The sequence below is a fragment of the Dipodomys ordii genome, unplaced genomic scaffold (genome assembly GCF_000151885.1).
Source record: "Dipodomys ordii isolate 6190 unplaced genomic scaffold, Dord_2.0 Scaffold44, whole genome shotgun sequence".
In the NCBI taxonomy this organism is placed as follows: domain Eukaryota; kingdom Metazoa; phylum Chordata; class Mammalia; order Rodentia; family Heteromyidae; genus Dipodomys; species Dipodomys ordii.
Genome location: NW_012267260.1, coordinates 5,647,215 through 5,663,079, shown reverse-complemented (window position 1 = coordinate 5,663,079; position 15,865 = coordinate 5,647,215). Strand labels below are relative to the sequence as shown.

Here is a 15,865-nt window from a genome sequence, read left to right as displayed (position 1 = left end):
AAAATATATGTACATTTAACTATGAAAATTTGACTTAGCTTTATTCTTTTGGGGACGTGGAATTAAAACATTGTGGAAGTACTAACACTATTCTTTGGTGTGTGAATTGAGTAGAGTAAGTGGATTTTTTTTTTCATGTGAAATAACTGGAATCATGTAGTGCAGGTCAGGAGCGCAGGGCTGAAGCAGTGTTGAGGAGTGCAGGTGATGATGCTGAGGGCTGGCACAGCAGGCAGATGTCCTGATTGTCAGGAGCATTACGGTTCTGGTGTGTGAATTCAGTAGGGAGGAAGTCTTGTGTCTTCTTCACAGCAACCCAGTCTGGTGATGGATAGTCTTCCAAAAACAGTTTTCTGTATGGAAGTTTTTCTTGTCTATTTTCAATGAATCCGAGTTGCTTCTAGCATAAGTTTTTTTTGTTTGTTTTGGTTTTGGGTTTTTTTGTTTTGGTTTGTTTGTTTTTTTTTTTTTTTTTTTGGTCATGAGGCTTGAACTCTGGGCCTGGGCGCTGTCCCTGAGCTCTTCAGCTCAAGGTGAGTGCTCTACCACGGAGGTAAGAGTCTTATAAGAGACGTTCCTGCCTGGGCTGGCTTTGAACCGTGATCCTCAGATCTCAGCCTCCTGAGTAGCTAGGATTACAGACGTGAGCCACCGGCACCCGGCCCAGCATAAGTTTTATAATGGAGTCATCATACTTTCACTTACCAATGAGACTTGAGCATGAAGACCCTTCTACAATCCGGCCAGTTCCTGTATATCAAAGAGATTCTCCCACTCATTACCTCTCACCTTCCTGGTGCATTTAGCTTTATTTTTGCCAATGTGGGATGTTCTTGTCCTAGCTAAAACAGTCCACAGTGAATAAATAAAAGGACTTCTTTTTATAGTTTTGTGTCCAGACTCAAGGGCTTAACATTTCCAATCTCACTATATTAGTGGCCTGTGTGGTATTTTTTTCTCTTTTTGTTTTCAGCTCAGTTTGGGTAGCTCTTTTAACATTTAAGTTTATTGTTTTCACTGATTTTCTCTTAAATAATGTTTTCCTTTTTGGAAAGAATATATTTATTTTAGCTTTATATATTTCTCTCTTCTTTTTTATATAAGTAAATTAGTGCATCTAACTAAAAAAAAATTCTCTTTCTCATCTGCAAAGGGCTGTACAAGGGGTTTACAATTTAATGTGTCTTTATAAAGCTTTTCAGAACAGTTCTTACCAAGACTCTGGAGATCACACCAAATACATGTTATCTTAGGTGCCAGGTAATGTGTAAGGAAAACAACTTGGATTCTAAAGACCTGTTTTTCTCTTTTGAGCTCCATTCACTTTCAGCAGAGCAGTTCAGTGAGCATAGCGTCCCTTTATCACTGGCTTGCCATTTCTTCATGTTATGAATCACCTATAAAATCTTAACCTTGTGTGTTTAGACTTCATACTCTAAACTTACATGGCGGGACTGGCTCATGAACTCTGTTTTGCTCCTTTTCAAGTGGTCTTTACTGGCAAGTCCCATTTCCTCTTGACCTGACCCCACCCATTCTTCTGATCTTTGCCTTTTGGCACTGACCCGTCCCTGAGCTCCTTGCATGTGGGTTGGTCTGCTTATCTCCTGGAGATAACTCTACTCGTGGCTCAGGCAGTGTTCGTCCTGGCCTCTTCACCTTACTTTCCTCCTGCCCGCATCACATCACCCTTCTGCGTTTGTTTTCAGTGGCTGGGCGCGTCCAGCATTCATCTCTAAAACCGTCACAGGCTGTCTCAGAAGCTTGCTAAGCTCCCACTTCGCAGTGCCCGCCTTGCTTCTCAGTACACTTACTTCCCCTATTCAGGCTGTCTGCAAACAAGGAGGAAGTTGCCCCTTGTCATCCCTGTTAAACCTCACTCGGAGCCACATAGAAGGTATCTGTGGGCATCTTGGCTCAATGGAGTTAGTTTGGTTTTTTTTTTTTTAAGGAGTTTTGATCTCCTCTTACCTTCAGAAGAATCAGATTAGATCACACTTCTGATTTCATTAAATTGTTTATCATACACAATGCTTGCCTTCGTTTGAAGAGGCCCGTGTGTGGCGAAGCATAGCCTTAATAATTTTAAGAAGTATCTTCACCAGTTTCATCCTGTTTCCTCAGAACCTAGAACTGGATAGTTTTCAATAACAGAACATTGGGTTAGTAGCTAATAAATTGTGATGTGGATACATCATTCGTTTTAGAGTGTGCGTAGCAGTTGTACCAGTGGTTGGCTTTCATGAATTCCACACCAGGGAGCCCTTTCCCCACTCAAGCGTGTTATTATGTCTGAATTTGGGAGCATGCCTGATTGTTTTTCTCTCCCCATACTTTACCCCCAGCATGCTGCTGTGATTGTCTGCAGCAGCAGGAAACACTTTGGAGGTTTGAGAAAAGCAGATGAAGATGCTGAAAGAGGTCTGTTTGCTGGAAATGTCTGGTAACAAACAGGAATATATGTGAGTAAACAAAGTGTGCTATTCTAGTCTTTCAAAAATAAATCTTTTTAAAATGTCTACATCTGTTGGTATCAAGAATTCTTTGCAGGTGTGGTTTCAAGATGCTGTTAAAAATTAGAGATTTACAAAATCATTTTCTTTGCTTTTCATAACTACATGAGAAATGGGAATGCAGTTAGGTTTGAGATATTTATTTCGTACTAGCCAGAAGGCTGATGATGCTCTAGTCATAATTTTTATGGCTACCTCCAAGGCCCGAGCTTTTCTGTGACTGAAAAGGATGCGTAACTAATAGTTGCAGTGATAGGAATACCTGTGGCAGAGAAGGGAGGAGAGAAATTGAGACAGGAGTCAAGCTGAGAGACTTTCAACATTGGGGCCCTCTTGTTTTACTTGGATTTCTGTGAAACTAACATCTGGCTCTCATTCTTCGTGGAATTATAAATTATAAATTGTTCCTTGTTTAGTCTCTTGGCTGCCTCTTCACTGCCAAGTCCTTGAGTTTTAGTTCAAGATTCTGTTCTTGGACCTCTTCTCCATTTTCCCTTAAGTGAATAACCACACATTTCTATGGCTTTACTACATTTAGGGTGGCAGCTTTCCAATGGGCAGCAGCGTGCACTGAAAGGCATCTGGTATCATAGTCTGTACTTCTGGGTCTTACTCATTTCTCAAGCTTTGATTATGTTGTCTTCAGTACTTCTGCTACATCTCCACCAGGATGGCTGATCTTAAATTTCTCAATAGCAATAGTTTTGCACCATTTTTTTCCTCTCTGTCCTCTCAATTTGCTGTTTGTTTTGTTGTTGTTTTCAGAATTTTCTTTCTCTTCTCATAGTCATCTTTAATTTCTCATTGTTTTTCTTTTATTCAGGTGTGTGTGTGTGTGTGTCTGTGTCTTCAGACATGTATCTCTTATGAACATGGACACAAAACTCCAGGAGTACCACTTCACGCCATGTGACATGGCTACCTATATATAGATAGATAGGAAAAGACTGCAGGAATTGGAATTTGAGCATTGCTGATGGTCGTGTTAGATGGTGTGGCTGCTGTTAAAAAAAAAAAACCAGGGGTTTCTAAAATAAACATAATTATCATGATCCAGCAATTTTTCTTCCAAGTATTTAACTTACACCATTGAAAGCACAAACTGGGATGGGTGTATAGCAATTTTTAAAACAGCGTTATGCATATGGCCAAAATGTAGAGAGCACCCAAATGTCTAATGACAAACGACTAGATTAAAATGTGACACACACATTATTCCTTTTAGTGCCGGGAGAAAGGAAGGGTAGTACAATAAGGATGAGCCTTAAAAATAGTCTGAGTGAAATAAACCAAGCCCAAATGGGCACCCTCTTCTATGATTTCACTTGTTCAAGGTGCCCAGAATAATAAACTCGGAGAGACAGAAAATATTGTCATGATTCCAGGATCTTCGGAGGGCGGAGGCAGGGCTGGGGGGGGAAGGGGAGGAGAGGCACTACTCATTCGCCCAGCTCGCGTTGGGTGTCTCCACGCGCGACCGGGACGGGCCGGACTTTGCAGAGGCTCAGACACGGGTTCGCCAGACAGTGCCCCCCCGCTCCGCCCTAGCCAGACCCCTGCGCCGGCCACCCCGGGAGGGAGCGTGCCCGCCGTGCACCCCACCGGCCCGCCCCGGGGGCGCAGGCGCACTGCCCGCCCCTGGCCCGCCCGCCACACCCCGCTTCCCCCCCAGCGAAGGGTTCCAGCCTCAACGCCCGGGAACGGGAACGCGCCGCCCGCCGTTGGCGCCTCCCTTGCTCGTTCCCGCCTCTCACGGGAACGCCTCCAATGGCTAGCGCGGTGCTTGGCGCGCAGTGCTCCCTCGGTACTTGTTGGAGGGACCCCAGGAGGGTCAACTGTCTGGCGGGGTCTCCACGCCGCGTCGGGGAGAAGCAGGTCGTGCCCTTCCCCTCCCGCCCCGCGGCCCCCCGGGCGCCCCGTGCCCCGGGGCCTCCACCCCTGAGCCTCCGCGTCGCCCGTCACCCCCGCCCGCGCGGGCCCCGCCGGCGCTGGCACCGGGGGCCGTTGGTGGGGTGCCGGGTCTTACCAGTTGTCGGCGCGCGTCCTGACCACCGGGAGACCCCGCCGGTGACCGGAGACCCCGCCGGTGACCGGAGACCTCTACGCTGATCGGTGACCCCCCCTCCCCGCTCACGCAGCGACCTGAGACGCCCCCGCCCACGCCGATCGGGAACCCCAGCCCGGATCGGAGCCCCCCCACACACACCCCCACCACACACATACCCCCCCCCCCCGCCCAGGCGGCTCCGGGCCGGGCGTCCCGCCCCTTCCCCCCCACGCACACGCACACTCGGGCGCAGCGATGAGCTGGACGCCGGGGCTCCCGCCGCCCGGGGCGTCGCTGACCCTGCGGGTGACCTTCGTGGACGTGCACCCGGAGGTGATCCCCGTGCAGCTGTGGGGCCTGGTGGGCCAGCGGCGGGAGGAGTACGTGCGGCTGAGCCGGGAGATCCAGGAGGCGGCGGCCACGCGCGGGCCCTGGGCGCTGGGCGGCGCCCCGGCCGCCCCGGGCGAGCTGTGCCTGGTGCAGGTGGGGCTGCTGTGGCACCGCTGCCGCGTGGTGAGCCGGCAGGCGCAGGAGAGCCGCGTCTTCCTGCTGGATGAGGGTCGCACGATCGCGGCGGGCGCGGGCTCGCTGGCGCCGGGCCGCGGCGAGTTCTTCCACCTGCCGTCGGAGGTGCTGGGCTGCGTGCTGGCCGGCCTGGTGCCGGCGGGCGGCGGCGGCGCGGGCGGCGGCGAGCCGCAGCACTGGGCGCCGGGCGCCGTGGACTTCCTGAGCGGCCTGCAGGGCCAGGAGCTGCGGGGCCGCGTCATGGACGTGCTGCTCCCCTACCGCCTGGTCCTGCTGGAGGTGCCCGCCGTCTTCCAGCAGATGCAGGAGCTGGGCCTGGCGCGCCAGGTGCCCGACAGCCTCTTCTGCTTCCTGCTCAAGCGCTACCTGGTGTCGGTGGGCAAGGGCGCGGGCACCCCGGTCCTCCCGCGGGTCCTGCCCAAGCAGGAGCCGCCCGGCCTGGATTACTTCTACCCGCAGCTGCAGCTGGGCGTGACGGAGCCCGTGGTGGTCACGCAGGTGTGCCACCCGCACCGCATCCACTGCCAGCTGCGGAGCCTGTCGCAGGAGATCCGCCGCCTCTCGGAGAGCATGGCGCAGGTGTACCGGGCGTCGTCCCGGGCGACCGGGGACGACAGCGGCGGCGGCGGCGGAAGCGGCGGCGCGGGCGGAGGAGGAGGAGGAGGCGGAGCCCCCTGCGAGGAGCGCGAGGAGAGCCCGGACAAGCCCGGCTCGCCGTGCGCCTCGTGCGGCCTGGACGGGCGCTGGTACCGGGCGCTCCTGCTGGAGACCTTCCGGCCCCAGCGCTGCGCCCAGGTGCTGCACGTGGACTACGGGCGCAAGGAGCTGGTGAGCGGCAGCAGCCTGCGCTACCTGCTGCCCGAGTACTTCCGCATGCCCGTGGTCACCTACCCGTGCGCCCTGTACGGGCTCTGGGACTGCGGCCGGGGCTGGTCGCGCTCCCAGGTGGGCGACCTGAAGGCCCTGATCCTGGGCCAGGCGGTGAACGCCAAGATCGAGTTCTACTGCGCCTTCGAGCACGTGTACTACGTCACGCTGTACGGGGAGGACGGCCTCAACCTGAACAGCGCCTTCGGGGTGCAGTCGTGCTGCCTGGCCGACCGCTTCCTGCGGGGCCACGGGCGCGGCGAGGACGACGACGACGAGGACGGCGACGAGGAGGACGAGGAGGAGGAGGAGGACGCGGAGACGGCCTTCCCCGCGCCGCCCCCGGCCGACCACCACCAGGACGCCTGCCCCCGGGCCCTGAAGGTGATCAAGCTGAAGATGAACGCCTTCTACGACGCGCAGGTGGAGTTCGTCCGGAGCCCGTCGGAGTTCTGGATCCGGCTGCGGAAGCACGGCGGCACCTTCAACAAGCTGGCCCGGAAGATGGGCAGCTTCTACTCGTCGGCCAGCAAGCTGGACGGCGTGGTGTTGAAACCCGAGCCCGACGACCTCTGCTGCGTCAAGTGGAAGGAAAACGGCTACTTCCGGGCCCTGGTGACCAGGCTGGAGGGCAAGAGCGTGGACGTGTTCCTCGTGGACCGGGGGAACTCGGAGACCGTGGACTGGTACGACGTGAGGATGCTGCTCCCGCAGTTCAGGCAGCTGCCCGTCCTGGCCCTCCGGTGCGCCCTGGCCGACATCTGGCCTCTGGGGAAGAGCTGGAGCCAGGAGGCCATCTCCTTTTTCAAGAAGACAGTCCTTCACAAGGAACTTGTCATCCACATCCTAGACAAGCAGGACCACCAGTATATCATCGAGATTCTCGACGAATCTCGCACCGGAGAGGAAAACATTAGCAAGGTGATTGCCCAGGCCGGCTATGCCAAGTATCAGGAATTTGAGACCAAAGGAAATGGGCCAGCCCCAGGGCACCTGGCCAGTGCGTATCTCCCCGAGAATACCAAAACCACTGGGGCCGCGAAGACAGGAGAGCAGAGAGTCAAGGTGGAAAATAAAGCCACCACCTCTGCCTCAGAAACCCCCAGCGACCCAACCATAGTGACAAGTGTTTTGGCTGGACAAGTTGGACCGGACAAGGAGAAGGGATCCCCTCTGGTCCCCAGTTTCTTGACCACCAAGTCGGACTGTTCTTGGAAAGGCGAACTGGAGGTGGGAACCACGGTGGAAGTGAAGGTGTCTTTCGTGGAGAACCCCAGCTCCTTCTGGTGTCAGTTGTCCAGGAACACGCAAAGGTTTAGAACTCTGATGTGCGATATTGAAGCTTACTGCGAAAGCACCCCGGCCCCTTACCAACCCACCACCCCCGCTTGTTTGACCAAGAGGGCAAAGACTGGAAAATGGTCGCGAGCACTCATTTGCGGGGCTCCCTCCTCAGAACACGTCAGCGTGAGCTTCATTGATTATGGGGACAAAGACACCGTGTCTGTGAGAAGTCTGTACTTAATGGCCGACGACTTTCTTGGGGTTAGAGCGCAGGCTTTCCGGTGCAGCCTTTATAATTTAATTCAGCCAACGGGGGAAAACCCCTTTGTGTGGGATGAGAAGGCTGTCCAAGCATTCAGTGGGTTTGTCGACAATGCCTGGCAGAACAACCTCGAGTTAAAATGCACCATCTTTGCTCTGGCATCCATCCAGGATGCAGAACTGTTTAATGTCGTCGACTTGCTGACTCCCTTTCAGAGCGCCTGCCATTTCTTGGTAGAGAAGAGACTTGCGAGGCCGGTAAAGCTTCAGAAGCCTCTGGAAGCTTCTGTACAGCTCCATTCCTACTACTATTCCACCCACGATCTGAAAATCGGGAGTGAAGAAGCCGTGTACATAACCCACGTGGACGACCCTTGGACATTTTACTTCCAGCTGGCGAGAAACTCGGGTGTTTTGGAACAGCTGTCGTACAGCATCACACAGCTAAGTGAAGTTTTGCTGAAGCTGAACACATCTCCCTCGGTCCCTGGGAACCTGTGTCTTGCCAAGTACACAGATAGCAACTGGTACCGAGGGGTGATCATAGAAAAGGATCCGAATAAAGTTTTCTTTGTGGATTTTGGGAACATTTATGTAACCAGCGAGAACCTCCTGCCCATCCCCCGGGATGCGTATGACGTTTTGCTCTTGCCCATGCAAGCCGTCAAATGCTCCTTGTCCGACATCCCCAGCCACATTCCGGAAGAAGTGACAACATGGTTCCAAGAGACCATTTTAGACAAATCCCTGAAGGCCTTGGTGGTGGCGAAAGATCCCGACGGAAGACTGATTATAGAACTCTACGATGACAGTATCCAAATCAATGCTGGCATCAATGAGAAGCTAGGGCTGCTGGGTTGTAAGAATGGGGTAAAGAAAACACAGAAAGAAAGTGAAGCGTTCTTCACCTCCGAAACGCTGGAAGACAAACACGAGAGCGTGAAGCTGTCTCCTACCGCGTATCTAAGTAAGTCGGGAGAGAGCCGATTACACAGCGTGGAGATGTTCGGAGACACGTGCAAACCTAAGATGATCTCTGTGTGTAAGGAGTTCAAGGGTTTACAGAGCCCCACAAAGGCCAGTTTATTCCCTCAATATCAGGACCCTGTGGAACACAGCAACGAGCCAGGGTTTCCCTTAGCACGAGACAAGAAAGACATCTTTGAGGAACCACCTCCACAGATGTCAAGGGTGGAGAGCACCTTTGCAGAGAGACGGGCAGGGGACCCTGGGAACAAAGATTTACCTCGAAAAATTTGCGAGCTCCCGAAGAAGACCATCTCACCCGGCTTGAAAACGACGGTGTATGTGTCACACGTGAACAACGTCTCCGATTTCTACGTGCAGCTCATAGATGATGAAGCCGAAATCAACCGTCTTTCCGAGAGACTAAATAATGCTCAGACGCGCCCCCAGTGTTACACCGGGCCGCCTCTGCAAAGCGGGAATGTCATCTGTGCCTTGTTCCCCGAAGACAACCTGTGGTATCGTGCCGTGGTCCGGGAACGGCAGTCCAACGACTTCCTCTCGGTGCAGTTTATAGACTATGGCAACGTGTCTGTGGTTCACGCCAACAAAACTGGCAGGCTTGACCTGGTGAACGCACTGTTGCCAGGCCTGTGTGTCCACTGCTCTTTAAGAGGACTTTGTGTCCCTGACATCATCAACTGTAAGGAAATCACATCTTACTTTTCCCAGAGGACTGACGAAGCTCAAATAAGATGTGAATTCATTAAATTCCAGGACAGATGGGAAGTGATTCTTACTGATGACCAAGGCATGATAGCAGAAGATGTGGTGAACAGATACGCTTCCATTGAAAAACCCCGGGCGGGCCTGGCTACGCCAATCATTAAAGGGGACCGCTCAAAGTCTGCCAACAAATCGGACATCGACACCTCAGTATTTCTGAACTGGTATAATCCCCAGATGAAGGTGGTCAGAGCTTATGCCACTGTCATCGATGGGCCTGAGTATTTCTGGTGTCAGTTTGCAAACACTGAGGAACTCCAGTACTTAGAAACAGAAGTTCAGAATGCTGGAAAGCAGATTCTGGAGTGGAGGAATTGCATCCACTCTCCTCAGATTGGCAACCCCTGTATAGTCAAATACAGGGAGGACGGGCATTATTACCGCGCCCTCATCACGAGCATCTGTGAAGACGATTTTCTGTCCGTCAGGCTCGTCGACTTTGGAAACATCGAGGACTGTGTGGACCCCAAAGCCGTCTGGAACATTCCCTGCGAGCTGTTGATGGTCCCCATGCAAGCTTTCCCCTGCTGCCTGGCGGGGTTTAACATCTCAGAAGGCACGTGCCCACAAGAGGGCAATGACTACTTTTACGAAATAGTCACGCAGGATGTGCTGGAAGTGACCATCCTGGAGGTCCGGCGGGACGTGTGTGATATCCCCTTAGCAATCGTGGACTTGAAAAGCAAAGGCGAGAGCATCAATGAGAAGATGAAGAAGTATTCCAAGATGGGGACTCCCAAGAGTGACCTGAACTATGAAAAAAAGGGCTCCGACATCAAAGGAGCCTTGGGGCTCCCCAGTTCTGACCTGGGACCTCAGAAACCAGTCAGCAAAGCTGGACAAGAGCAAGTGTCGTATGCAGAACCACCGATGGACGAACTCCCCGACAGAAGTGAGAAAGAGCTGAACGTGCTTGACACCAAGCCAAGCAAATTCTACGACCTGGGCCCTGATAACGTTTTCGAAGCATTTGAAAAGTCCTGCAAAGATAACATGGCATCGGAGGTGCTGGAGGTGGGGGGCATGGAGTGCCATTTGGGGGACCCAGACAAGTTTGATGAGAAGTACCTGATTGCAGGATTCAGCACCACGTCGCCCCTCGCTAGCGAGGTGAAGGAGCTGTTGGAAGTGAATTCACTGGAGGTGCCGCTCTCCCCTGATGATGAATCCAAAGCATTCTTGGATCTGGAACCCATTGAACTACAGCATTCCTTAGTGGGCGATGAAGAGAAAGAGGACCTAGGCCTGGGGCCATCCACGGTGCCCCCGTCCCCAGGACATGACCCAGAAGCCACCCTAGAACCATTCACAGCGCCGCTTTCCCTCAAAGGGGAAGTGGAGAAGCAACCAGAACTAGAACTGCTCCTGTCCCAGATGTCTCTGGAGGACAGCCTGACTTCTTTGTCGGCAAGAGTTGCTCAGAAGATTCAAGAATCCAGATGTGCGGAAGACAGGAGGAAGTCCAGCGGTGCAGCATCTTTTGATGATGAGCAGCACCCCGTGGCCTTGTGCCTTTGCAGGGAGAACTGTGAGGTCTCAGAGCCCACCAACGTGAGTCTGTTTGAAGAAGAGTTTCCAAACTATCAAGGCAGGAATGCCGTCTCATCGCTGACCCCTTTGTTCTCCAAGGAGGAGGCCAGAGATGGAGGAAAGCACATTCACGGGTCACCAGATCACATCTCAGGTATGTGGATTTGCTCCCCGTCACTCCTAAGTTTCTCGTCAGGTCCTTTGAAAGTTCTTATGCATTTCAAAGAAAGGGGGACTACTTGTAAGAGGAGTTGCCGGAATTGATTGCTAAGTTAAAAGCAGAAACCTGACTCTAGTTTGGATCTTACATAGGGTATTTGGAGAGGTCTCGCTTGTGTAATATATATCTACACATAGGTGTGTATATGTATATGTGTATATATGTATATATACACATATGTGTGTATATATACATATATATATATATGCTGAATGAAATGCTGAAATAATCATTTTGTGTCCAAAACATAAAATGCTTGAATCTATGTTACCAAAAGGTAATCATGTTTAAAAAGTGAGGGAAGTCATCTTTAAAAAGACAACAGTGTTTTAAAAACACAGCATTTGGGCTGGGAAGGTACCTTGTGGTAGAGTGCTTGCCTAGCATGCATGAAGACCTGGGTTCAATTCCTCAGTACCACATAAGAGAAAAAGCTGGAAGTGGTGCTGTGGCTCAAGTGGTAGAGTGCTAGCATTGAGCAAAATAAGCTAAGTGACAGGGCCCAGGCCCTGAGTTCAAGCCCCAGGACTGGCAAACACACACATACACACACACACACCACAGCATCTACAGCATTCTCTTTGCCAAGCAATCCTGCCAACAGAAATTGACAAGTGGAATCTTTCTTGCCACTTATTTAGAAATACTTAAAAAAATAAATTTAGGGAGCCTATATCCATCAAACAAAAGCTAAAAAATTCATAAAACTTGGAGAATATTTACTATATTGGCTTTCTTGGCTATTTTACTTGCTGTTTAAGATTTGAGAGTTACATTAAATAGCTAACTTGTAGTCTTTCATGATCAGTTTTTGTGTTTAGTGATCCTAGGGCTTGAACACAGGGCCTGGGTGCTGTCCCTGAGCTTTCTTTGTTCAATGCTAGCACTCTGCCACTTGAGCCACAGCTGCATTTTCAGTTTTTGTGGTGAATTGGGGAGATAAAAGTCTCATGGCATTTCCTCCTAAGCTGTCTTCAAACTTCCATCCTCAAATCTATTTGCTACAGTGGTAGCAAATATGTGGGGTCAGGACACTGGAAGGAGTTAAAACAAAAATCAAAACATTGTGATGATGTATGAATTAAACAATATTGGTTATATGGGAGTAACAAGTACATTAGGAAAATAGTCTTCTTGTATATCTTTTACTCTATTGAATTTGGCAGTTCAGCTACAGAACACCTACACCCTGAAAGGATTTACGGTTGGATCCAAATGTGTTGTGTGGTCAAGTCTGAGAAACACATGGTCCAAATGTGAGATTTTGGAAATAGCCGAAGGAGGAACAAGGGTAAGAACCATTTAAGGCCTTTAACTCAGTGAACACTCCTGGACTGTTAAAGAATTTTACTAACATGTATAGGACTACAGAATACGATTGATAGCTATACACCTGCTTGTTCCCTTTGGTAATTTGTTGAGTCCCTCATTTTACAGGTACAACATTTTATTTAATTTACTGCTTCTAGTTTCCCTTCAGCTGAATGCCCACCTTGCTAGTACAAAGTTTATGATAGAAAAATCTATATACACATTTTTCTGTGTAATCACTTTCCACTGTGTTTTTCCTGTAATATGAAAACTACTTTATTAGAATCACCTGGCTTGTTTTCTTTACATGACAGATTCCTTGGTCTTGGCTTTACATACCGATTCAGAATTTGTGGGAGGGGGGCAGGATTCTAGAATCTGCATGGTCACCTCATTACAAAGTTAGGAACATCCATCTAGAACATAAAATTTAGGCTCATTAATGTGACCCAGGAGGCCCTCCTGGGCTGGGTGTCCATCTACCTTTTCAGCCTTAGGTCTTACTTTGTTACATTTACTTCTGTGTATTAAAGGAGACCATGATGTTTGGCTTCTCATCTATCTTGTATATAATGTATTTAGGTGGCTTTTTATATCTGTGTAGATTGTTCTTCTTGCTGTTTTGGGGGCATTCAATAATAACACAGTTGTGACTGGACAGGGTTCCATGCCTGTTGATGAAGAGGCCAACTCCCATTTCTCTCTTAACGATTTACTTGAGTCCTTGCTCCGTCTCGGATGCCCTTGCTGGCATCGTGTTGTAAATTTCCCGTTGTCATCACCTCCATATCACTGCCCTGTGATGAGCTTTGTGTCTGTGTTGTGTTCCTCCCTCTAAGCATGGGAATGGACGTCTGGCTGCGGATTGCAGGAGCAAGTGCGCCCTGCAATGTCCTACGCTCGTGTGCTCACAGGTCTTTGCTCTGTGACACTTGCAACATCTGAGGCCTAAATTTGATTCTTATTTTGTTTAATTAGTTAGTTTTTGCTGGTCCTTGGGCTTGAACTCCAGGCTTATTAGGATATTTTTGTTTGTTGTTGCCCCTGAGCTTTTGTGCACAAGGCTAGAGCTGTACCACTTTGAGCCACAGCAACATTTCTGGCTTCTTGGTGGTTAATTGGAGATGAGAGTTTCATGGACTTTTCTTGCCTGGCCTGGCTTTGACCGCAATCCTCATATCTCAGCCTCCTGCATAGCTAGGATGATAAGCATGGGACACTGGCACCTGGCTGATTTTATTTTTAATCATCAGGCATCCACACTCAGAACATGCAAGTTGAACTGAAGGCGCATTGAGCTAAAGTTAAAGGTTCATGTATCCTAAAGTTAAAGGTTTTAAGTATCCGTGAAAGTGTTTCATGTTCAAGATTGGCATGCTGCTTAAATGAGTGGCAGTTTTAGGAGCTTGGCAGGTTCGCTGATTATTGTGTTTTTTTTTCTGGTAGGTTCTGAATCTTTCAAATGGCATAGAGGAGATCGTAAGCCCCGAGAACGTCTGGAATGGCATTCCCAAATTAGACCAGGGTCCGTCTGAGGTATGGAATTAGGAAACAATCAAATGTGAGCATGTGGTCTTCATTTTGAAACGGGATGCAGCAAGCCTTCCAAAGCCCTTGCATTAGAAAAAATGAAGGGGGGAAAAAAATCTTGTGTTTCTAACAACAGCAGGGCTGGGCACAGAAGCGCATGCCTGTTATCCCAGCCTTCAAGAGCTGAGGCAGGAGCATGGTAGGCTTGAGGCCAGCCTGAACTCCTTAGCAAGCTCCTGTGTCAAAAACCAAAACCAAAAACCAATGCAAAAGAGCAGCAAAACCAGTGCTCTGGACGTTTTAATGTCATGCGTCATCTGGGGGAAAAATGATACAACATCTTATTCAAAATGATAACGTTGTATCCCTTGATTTTTTTTCACTCTGAGTTTAATGAATGAAAAGTTGTTTGGTGTTAATGACCCATGTCTAATTTGAAGGTGCTGTTAAGAATATCCATTTTTATAAATAATCCACTTAATTTCCCTCAAAATGGTCAATGTTCTGAGTTGCTTACCGTCCTAGCTGCACAGGGAGGCAGATGCTCCGCTGTAACCCGTGGCTGGCTGGGCACCAGGCCTGTCATCCTGCTTTAGGGACCGCCTGGCTGGCTCTGACACATACCTGTCATCCTACCGATGTACAAATAGGAGGACCACAGTCCAGGCCAGCCTGAGCATAAGGCAAGGACCTCTCAAAAATCCCCAAAGGGCTGGGAGAGTAGAGTTAGCAAATATGAACTTCCAAGCTCAAACCCTAGAATCACACACACACACACACACACACACCAGCCAATATTAGGAGATATTCTGACATGATACTTCCAAGTCATTGTGATCTGGGTATCTTTCTTATTATATCTCTTAGAATTTTTTAATCTGAAATATTTCATTTTCCCTACATTATATCAAGCAGGATATATGGAGTTATGCAGAATACATATATTCCTCTTCATTAAGTGTTAAGTGGCTTACCTTGGACCACATTTGAATAGCAATTCCTTGGAAATTCCTCATTCCCTGGCCAAACACTGAAGTTGCCAGGGGTCTGGAGCCCAAAAATTGGATAAGGAAACTGAACTCCCTGAATGAAATGCCCTGTATGAAATGGTGATGTTTCAGAGAAAGGAGTATTTGAAGACTAGAAAATATATAGGATGGGGCTGGAAGATGGCTCAGTGGTAGAGTGCTTGCCTTGCATGTATGAGGCCCTGGGTTCGATTCCTCAGCACCACATAAAGCCAGAAGTGGCACTTTGGCTCAAGTGGTAGAGCACTCGCCTTGAGCCGAAGAGCTGAGGGATAGTGTCCAAGCCCAGAAAGAAAATATATAGGAAGTGTTCCTTCATTATGAAATAGGATTGTCATACTTGTGAAGGGAATACTTTTATTGTTTATCATCTTTTTTCTGGCTTGTCTATGGTTCTGTTTCTGATTCAAATTGCAATGTACTTACCCTGTTTAAAAAACTGATTATAATTCCAAGGTTCTTTTTGTCAGGCTGTCTTCCAAACAATGGGAAAAGATCATTACTTTCTGTCACCAGATGTCACAATGACAGGTAAGTCAAGTTTTCTATAAAAATTATATCATCTACAATGGCCAAGCCTTACAGATACCATTTTCCCGAGTCTCTCAATCAAAATGATTTGTTAATTTCCTTGAGCATTTGTAGTACCAAAAATTTTAAAAAAAGACAATGCTTAAATGGGCTTATGGGGATAAATAACCCAGAGGAAGATGTCTTGTAGTGTCTTGTAACATCAGAAGACATTTGTGTTGGCTGATTGAAGAAATCTTGAAAGTAAAAGAATGAGTGATAAATTCTTAACTTGCACAGTTTCAGAGTTTTTCATCAGCCTTAATTAAGGTTATAATGTGCACATGATCACTGCTCATATTTGGGAATTTCTGAAAGTTTAGTTTATCTGTAGATGTTGTAAGAATTGCACATTACCATTTGTAAACAGCTCTTTGGTTTTTCGAATTGAGGTCCACTCAGAATAAAGTTAGTTCTGGGAAGGAGA

At 49.1% G+C, this 15,865-nt stretch overlaps 1 protein-coding gene across 2 annotated transcripts; it reads left to right on the top strand.

The window, feature by feature from the left end:
• The first annotated feature begins 4,815 nt into the window (after positions 1 to 4,815).
• Positions 4,816 to 15,560, top strand: Tdrd6 (tudor domain containing 6). Of its 2 annotated transcripts, XM_013019143.1 has the most exons (6): positions 4,816 to 5,704; positions 5,750 to 10,901; positions 11,137 to 11,140; positions 12,129 to 12,290; positions 13,757 to 13,846; positions 15,339 to 15,560. In XM_013019143.1, exons 1-6 carry the CDS (start codon positions 4,816 to 4,818, stop codon positions 15,417 to 15,419), a joined length of 6,378 nt encoding a protein of 2,125 aa, XP_012874597.1. In that variant the 3' UTR covers positions 15,420 to 15,560. The 2 variants fall into 2 exon arrangements, with proteins under 2 accessions (XP_012874597.1, XP_012874596.1); XM_013019142.1 differs by lacking the exon at positions 11,137 to 11,140 and having other exon boundaries at positions 5,750 to 10,933; positions 12,166 to 12,290.
• The last annotated feature ends 305 nt before the right edge of the window (positions 15,561 to 15,865 follow it).

Coding starts and splice junctions, on each gene's coding strand:
- Tdrd6 (XM_013019143.1), top strand. CDS start 4,816: ATGAGCTGGACGCCGGGGCTCCCGCCGCCCGGGGCGTCGCTGACCCTG. Junction 12,291..13,756: donor TAGCCGAAGGAGGAACAAGG/GTAAGAACCATT, acceptor TTTTTCTGGTAG/GTTCTGAATCTTTCAAATGG. Junction 13,847..15,338: donor TAGACCAGGGTCCGTCTGAG/GTATGGAATTAG, acceptor TCTTTTTGTCAG/GCTGTCTTCCAAACAATGGG.